At 39.0% G+C, this 8,561-nt stretch overlaps 1 protein-coding gene across 5 annotated transcripts in view; it reads right to left on the bottom strand.

Moving 5' to 3' along the window:
• Positions 1-8,561, bottom strand: part of AOX1 (aldehyde oxidase 1) — a 39,758-nt gene extending 31,197 nt beyond the window's left edge. For 2 of the 5 annotated variants that reach the window (XM_008629842.2, XM_017728357.1), the window contains exons 1-9: positions 8,453-8,561; positions 7,449-7,506; positions 6,393-6,489; positions 4,573-4,681; positions 3,898-4,024; positions 2,958-3,019; positions 2,278-2,361; positions 1,374-1,454; positions 157-301 (exon numbers count right to left, since the gene is read on the bottom strand). In XM_008629842.2, coding sequence (XP_008628064.1) covers positions 157-301; positions 1,374-1,454; positions 2,278-2,361; positions 2,958-3,019; positions 3,898-4,024; positions 4,573-4,681; positions 6,393-6,489; positions 7,449-7,506; positions 8,453-8,512 — 823 coding nt within the window. In that variant the 5' untranslated portion in view covers positions 8,513-8,561. The other 3 variants (XM_017728337.1, XM_017728345.1, XM_017728351.1) reach the window with 3 other exon arrangements.

Here is an 8,561-nt window from a genome sequence, read left to right on the forward strand (position 1 = left end):
ATAGACTTAGACAAAAGGCTTTTCCATAATGATGACTCCCACATAGTGGAATGTAAGCTTAAGGATGAAGATGCAAAAAGAACAACAAATGTAGCCCCACTCCTCTCATGCACACTGGAAATACAGCAACAGGAGCCATTCTGATCACATACATACCCACACTGGTGTTCCCAACCACAAGAGGTGCTTCAGGATGGGCAGCTTTCAGATCCAGTAGCTCATCCAAGCTTACAGGAGAAATCCATGTCACTCGCTTCCCACGAAAAAGCAGAGTTCTTTTTGGTTGATTTTCTGCCATTCTCTGATGGAGAAACATGGCAGATTTAAATATTTAGACATATAGACAGGTGTGAGGTCTAATAGACACTAGACTGAAAGTCAAAAATGTTCTTAACAGCAGTTCTACATAATCCTTCAAAACTGGACAAAAATGGGACAGAAATACTACGCTGGATCTTTGCACAGTGGTGAAATTCTAGACTGTGTGGGTGAAATGTCTTCAAGTAATTCCAATGGGGTAAAAAACAAGATTGATAAGAAATAGTCCCCAAGCAAAAGATGTAGGAATAGCAATTGCTAAAACTGCTAGAAAAGTGATAAAAATACTTAGGGAGGTGTTGCCCACTTAGCTTGCTTGGAGGTCACCAATGACACTGACAGCAGCATCCCTTTCTAGATTATGCATGCACTGAAGTGTCTCTGGCTGTTCTAGCACTGTTCACTGATCTCTTGGAGACAGCTTGTGAACCAGTGCTGGTACAAACACACAGTTAATAACTCCCATCCTACAGTTATCAACATTTCTCCAGAAGCAGTCAGCTAACTACAGAGAATTTGGCTTTGAATCTCTACACTGACAATAAAGTAAAACAAACAGCTTTCAGTTTTTCTAGGGCAAATACTACTGCCAATAATTAGGGATGCCTAACACTTTCCATTCCAGCTGTTTATATCTTTGACATTCCTTAATCACTGGGGCTAAACACTCCCTGATCTGGGTGGCTATCTCAGAAAAGACTAACAAAACTGTTAAGCCACAAAATTGTTTTCCAATGTTAAATAGTGTTTGCCATTCGGTTTACTGTAAAGTATATGTATCTTCAGCTCCTGGACTGAAAACCCAGTTTAGGTTGCTTCTTCATCTTCTCTAACACCAAGATCTGCACCTTCATTTTCCCAATATGATTTTTTTTTTTGTATGTGAATATTCAAAAAGCTTACTGGACAAAAAACCAAAAAGAAGTATAATAATGGTTGGACATTAAAATATTTTGACATTTTTTCTGATGAATTACTGCTAAGCTGGACTTAAGAATTAATTCTGAGCAGATCTTAAGAATAGTCTATAAGTAGCAAAAGTTACCATTAATTACCATTAGTTCTGGAGGGAATATAAGCTCCTGGGTGGGATCTAAGGGCTGGAATTCATCTGTCGAAAACAGGCTAGTGGAGACCTTAGAAAGAAGACATGCAAAGAGCAAGAATTTTCTCTCATCATTAATTTCATAAAACAACAACAAAAGCAAAAGCAAAAGCAAACCAGGAGACTCCCAGTGAAGTCAGTAAAAAATTAGCCATTTCATTATCCTTCGGATTTGTTATTAAATCACATTGCATCATTTGGAGGTGCTGAGGTGAAAGAAATGTTCAATAACATTTTCTTGAATTTTACTGCTAACACAAATGACAGTTGCGAAGCAAGCAACTGAAGGACTAAGTACAGGCTTCCTGTAGTTCTACTATAACAAAGTAGTTTCATGCCAACCTAGAGTACTCAAAACCCAAAGAAGCAGATCAGATACTATTGAAAGAAAATTGAGAACAAAGTGAAATATTTGTATGGACAAGATGTTTCACGTAAAATCACAATCATGGCTCTAATTTTTAAGGGCATATCAATTCTTCAGACTCAAGTCAGCAGTTTTCCTAAGAGATCAGTACTTAGACACTGATCATTGATTTAAGCAAATTTCACATATGCCTGAATGTCTTGCACATTGTAATTCTCACTGTATGGGTGGATCTGAGACTATTAATATTACTGAACCTGAAGAGCTGTTCAAATCTCAGCTCTGGAGATCCAAACTGCCTTATACCAACTATCTGATAGGCACTGCCTTCTCATAAAAATATACATATAGAATCCTCCAGTTTTCAAAATATTTCCAAATTTCTTGTGAGGAATAATAAAATGTCTTATTTTTCAAATAATATATGCAATATTCATTCTCTAAGTTTTATATTGAAGCAGGGTAGGTAATATACTTAAAACTTTACCTTCTCTTCTTTGTTGTCAAACAAATCATCTTCCTGATCCAAGCAACACTTTCCATTCGCTTTCCTTTGACAACAAATGGATTCCTAAAATAGGAATATCCCTTTAGTGAAATACTGCCCAGAATGGCAGTGAGTTAAAGCTGATAAGAGTGACTCTGTATTTCAATAAAGTTCTAGATGAAGCTTAAGAACAAGCTGAATTAGAAGGATTAAGTGTTAAAGAAGTGATATTAAAAAAAAAAATTAAAACATCAGATGTTGAAGTCCTTAATACAAAATAATTCTTACTATGTGGAATTCAGCTGACATTGTGAAAGCAGATGTAGATGGTCTGTATTGCTTCCTCTACCAACTGTTCACTCCCGTTTCTTCTCTGTAGGTTTCTGACACATTGCATTGCATGATAAATTACTAAGAACCTGGACTGAAATTCTGCTTTTATTCATGCCAGTACTAACCCACAGTAAACCACATGGAGTTACTTCAGATTAGTTTTCATAATCCAGGCTAGACACCATGTTCATTTGTGTTAATCAATTTTTGTAATGGGTTAGGCCATTTACTCAGAACTACATCTCTTAACAGAGGGAAGTGATGATCTTAATGAAAATCTTGATGGCTCGTACATGCACATACATTGATAGGCCCAATCTAGTAATCCTATCGCCACTACTTCTTACCTTACAGAAGGTTTTACAGGCATCCAGGATTGGCCTATATCCAGTACAGCGGCACAAGTTCCCTGAAGAAAGGAAATCAGTCAGAAAAGGCTTTGCTCTAAAGCACGTGGCTTTAGAATGTCATGTCTTTATGTGAGTCTTGTGTTTTTGAAGCTCAAGGAGAACTGTTAGCTCTCAGAAACACAAAAAAAGAACAGTGTCACAAGACTTACAACCCCGCAGCTCCTGACAAAAAACATGCTTGTTTCAAGGGGAGTATGAAATACTTTAGATCTGCACTAGAGTGAACGCTGGCTACAGCTCAGTATGCAGGACAATAAGAGATTGTACAATATTCTTCACCCACTCAAGATGTTGTTCTCTTTCCCCCTGACTTTTTTCTAGAGGTGAAAGAAGTTAACATTACACCTCTAAGTTCATCACACAGCAACAGGAAATGTCTTTGGCTCCACTGTGACTCTAGAGCACAACAGATGACAGAAGGCTATTTTACGTACAATAAATGTTCACACTTTCCCTTACTGAAGATAGTCTGCATCTCTCTGCCTTGTCTGTTTTAATCCTACTGCAAAGGGGCTGCCCTGTGAGGCTTATGACATTCCCAGCTCCAGATATAAAGGGACCTTGGAGATGCTCAGATGCAGGTCCTTCTCCAAGAGGACATCATTTTTGCTCATCTGATTTAAAGCACTTCAAAAGACATATATGGGGATGTTTTGAACACCTGAAAAAATCCACAGCTCCATGTCTCATTTTCCAGGAGAAAAGAATGACAGGGAATACAAAGTCTGCATCCAGCAGCAGAAGCTGAGAAGCACAATTTGTAAGAGTACATCATCCATGCATGCAGGCACGTGTACTCACACAGACAGGCACTCACATACACAAAGCACCTGAAGAAATGCTTCACACCTGCAAACTAACAAGTGGCAATATTTACCAGCCAGAGCTGCAATCATCTGCTCCGAAGTTGGTTCTGGGTGGTTTCTTAGCAAAGTGTATATGGACATCACCATTCCAGGCGTGCAGAAACCGCACTGGGAGCCATGGCACTTGGCAAGTCTTTCCTGAAATGAAATACCACAAACAGCACTCCTTCCAGCACTCACCTCCATTCTAATAAATGCTCTCTTAAATGGGAGATGCCATACAAAAAGTTTGCCTTCATAGTAAATCAGAATTTTGAATAAAACACTTTAAGCAATATCAAATGAGAATAATTATTTTGGGCGTGATGTTCAGGCACATCTTACTAAAGAAGCTAATTAACCTTCAGTGGACTTCTGTCTTTTTGCATTTATACTAAAACATGAGCCAGAGACATTGTCCAAGATGTGCCATTAACCCAAACAGAGCAAAGCCTGACTCACTCCAACAATCCTTACATACCAACTACTTGATCAGACTGTCAATATTAAAGTAAGATCCATTATGAGCCATATGTCATCAGCCTTGATTAATCAACCACCAGAAACCAATGTTGTCCTCTGTTGTCATTTAGCAGGGAAAGCAACCATCTTAAGAAATTCCCATGCCCTAAAAGCACTGTCACTAAAGCCATCCCATACAAAAAAGAAATCAGAAATCCTTTTATATGGTGATACTGTACTCTCACCTGAACTGGATGAATCCTGGTTTTTGTACTTCCAACACCTTCCACTGTAGTCACTGCTGCACCATACAAGGAGCAAATGGGAAGCAAACATGCATTGGCCGAATAGTGTCTTTGGAACACAAAGGAGAAAAAAGAACATTAATATTATTTTAATAAACAAGTGTGAATATTATTTTTCAGTCAACCAAGACATAGCTCATACTTACAAAGCAGCCACTATCAACATTTGGAATGAGAAGGGATCACTTTCTAGCTATGTCTCTTGTCCCCGGTATAAAAACGTATCTATGAGGACAGTTCCACAGAATTTACATCTTCCTTAATAGTTCAGTCTTTTCTAATTGCCCTCTTGTCTCTCTTGCCCACAAGCAATCTGTCAACTGTATTTTGGAGGAGGAAGGTAGGGAAGGGAAGATTGGTGTAGGAAGGAAGTAAAGAATTATTGCTTCAAGTTTATAATCAAACTTCTGATCCAAATTCTGATGTAAAATAAATATCATACTAAATAGGAACAACACCCCAAAACGAAAATTCTTCAAAGCATTTAATAATTTTTATAAAATTATTTGTTTTTTTTAATAGAGTTGAAATGTTTCTTTTCAAGAGTCCATCTGCTTTAATTTCAGCTCTTTCATTACCTTTAAACATTTTCATTTGTGTTGCATTCCAATGTAATGCAACTGTACAAAAGGACGACTGGAACGCTTTTTCCCCCCACCTAATAAACACTTCAGTGCACAATGGCATGTAACCACTTAACAATTTGATTGGAGTTTTCTCAACTTGAAAGCAATTTATTCCAATTTTTAGCTTTATGAAACGTGGATTTTGAGTTTCAAAATATTTCTTTTTGTGGGTGGGGTGAAAGGGATAGAGTTCAGTATTAAAGGGCTGGTAAGTCTCAAACTTCTGCCTACCCTACCTTCCCACCAATGATATGACAGTATGCTGGTTTTGGCTGGGATAGAGCTCATTTTCTTCACAGTAGCCAGTGGAAGGCTGTGTTTTGGATTTGTGCTGGAAACTGCTGATAACACAGGGATGTTTAGTTACTGCAGAGAAGGGCTTACATAGCTTACCAAGGAGGAGGCCGAGTGACACAAGAAACTGGGAGGGGACACAGATGGGACAGCTGACCCAAAATGACCAAAGTCATATTCATACCATATGGAATCATGTACAGCATATAGAGCCAAGAGAAGAAGAAGAAAGGGTGAAAGGTTTGGAGTGATTGTGTTTGCCTTCCCAAATAACCATTACAGATGATGGTGTCCTGCTGCCCTGGTGATGGCTGGTCATCTGCCTGACGATGGGAAGTAGTGAGTAAATTACCTACTTTGCTTTGTTTCTACAACCAGCTTTTGCTTTATCTATTAAAACGTCTTTTCTCAAACCATGAGTTTTCTCTTTTGCTCTTCTGTTTCTCTCCCCATCCAACTGGGGGGGAGTGAGCAAGCAGCTACCTGGTCCTCAGTTACCAGCTGGAGTTAAACTACCATACAGAGCTGCAGGGAGGAGCCACATTCCAGTGGTCATGCCAAAGGGTCTTATATTAATGCCTCCTAAAACCTCCTTGCAGGGGCTGTCAGTATATATAAGTAAATCAAGCATTTGAGTATGATAGTTCAGCAAATTTACAATATAGCTGAACCAAAGTAATTTTAATAGCATTCTCTTCTTGGATTACAGTGACCCTTCCTCTAGATTCTTTTACTATTACGTACAAGTTCTACAACTCTGTTTTTAAAGTTTCATATCTGGAAATGGTATCTACAATCATAAAATTCTCTGTGGTTTTCAAAATATTCAGTTAAGGATACCGTATCTTCTTGGAAGCTGGCTCATAAGTTGATATCATCACTGTGCAGGCACCACAGCCACCTCCTCCACAGCCATACTTAGTTCCTGTAAGATGGACTGAAAATGCTGTCATTAGGGAAAATAATTATGCAGTTCCATTCTGGTCTTTATTCTGCTCAAAGGCTTGAGACCACCTTTTTTCCTAAACCTCTAAGGAACATAGAATCAGTTTTGTATCATAGCATATGTATCAGACTCCTTTCTATATTTTATTGGAATTTTTTATTGGAACAAAATTTTCAGTGAAAGCAAGATTGAAGCTCAGGAATGACATGACCAAAATCATCTTCTCAACAGAAAACTTGATTATGGCTTATTTTGGAAGAGGAGTAAGTTGGGACAGAAAAGGGAAGTGAAAAATAGTTTTCCAAGCGAAAATATGGAAAGAAGAAATGTGTAATGGGCAAACCAGCTGTATATCTGAAATTCCAGGGGAACACTAAAATCAATATCCCAGTTTCTCCCAGAAGGCCCATTTATAGTCAGGATATTTGCCTTGCATCTCATCTGAAAGATCACACTTCTGAGAGAAGTGCTCATTTCTGTGAATCTGGAACAGTGTTCAACCTGAAGCTGTGAATCAACAACCAGCTAATTTAATGTTCCAAAGCCACCAAAAGGAAGATGCCTTTGTGCTCCTCAAAATTCCATCAGCTTCAGGTTCTCATCACACGATCTCCCCTTTACCAGGAGTGAGACTATTACAGAACTTGGAGACTTCTATTCTGTCAAGCTTTTTGTATACTGACCATGAGGTAGAAGGGGAGGAACACGGACACATACTCATTGTGCCTGATGGCATAACTTTGTGTGTTAAGAAACTAGGCTAAAAGTACAGCAGCTCAGTTGAAGAATATTTGGATTAAGAAAGAGACATCATTTAGTATGGTTGATTTATCTTAAAGGAATCACAACTTCCTTAATCTGGTAATTAAGCCTTGAATTAAAACTTACGGAAATTTTGCTTGAATAAGGCTTTCACGAGTGACTTTAGGGAATAGACAAGAAAAGGATACGCCTCTTTCGCAGATAAGATAAGAGCATTTGTTCAGGATCAGCATTTTTCTCTATTACCTACAGTAAGAAAGTAAAAACAAGCTTTAAGTAAGAAACCAAGGCCTTTCAAAATTCAGGGCACAGGCTACACTCCCACAAAAGCCAGAGGAGAATCCTTCTCTGGCTCCCTCTCATAGAACTACACTAATTGCCAAACACTGCAGGAGAGTTTGGGCTCCTTCTGGAAATCCCTTTTCAGACAGATACGTTTCCAGAAAAGAAGTGTTAGTACTAAAAGTACCTTGCAAGTACTAAAAATAACTGCTGCTCAGTGAAATGTTATACTGAGGGAACTGACCTTCAGCCACATTAGAAAGAAAAATGCAGCAGAACTTTAGAGACAGCATAATGAACTAAGTAATGATTTGCAGATTTTAAAGTCTCCCTGGCACTCTGACGTACTGGAATAAACACTGGAGGAACCTGTAAGGCTATCAGCAGTAGCAATTTATTTTCTAGTTTTATTTATAGTAACTTTCATGAGCTGTAAAAAAATGACAACAGAGAGCAACAGAAATACACACATTCTTGATCGAGTACAGTATTTCTTATTCCATCCCTTAGAATCAGCTAGTTCTGTACAGTTGCTTTGGATCAACAACCAGGCCTTGCAATATTATCTTTATGGTCAATAGTCCAAATGTGGGCACCGGAGTCCTGCTTTCAGTTGTGCCTCTGAAAACCTGACACCATCAAAGACGAGAAGCCAGACACATCCAAATGAAAAAAGTGGTTTGCTTACCAGCCAAGTTTGATACCCAGCTGAAAGTGTGTTTCACTTTGACTCGTTTTTTCTTCCAAACACAGCAGAACTAGCCAAAATGGGATGGAACCATGCCTGTTCTTCTGGAGGTTTGTGTGAGGATTCAGTTTCACTCCCATGAATAAGTCTGAGGAAGCCAAATCTGTGCCCTTCACGGTTCCTTCTGGCACAGCAGCCCCTCTTTCTCCGGGCTATACTTACCTTCCTCCCATTCACATAGAAAATGAGCTCCGCAGCCGCCGCGGCCCCTGGCAGAGACATCGTTCGCAGCCCCAGCACCGGGAGCAGCAGGGAAGCCCTCGTTATGCGG

This window comes from Corvus brachyrhynchos, unplaced genomic scaffold (assembly GCF_000691975.1).
Source record: "Corvus brachyrhynchos isolate BGI_N302 unplaced genomic scaffold, ASM69197v1 scaffold370, whole genome shotgun sequence".
Taxonomy (NCBI): Eukaryota; Metazoa; Chordata; class Aves; order Passeriformes; family Corvidae; genus Corvus; species Corvus brachyrhynchos.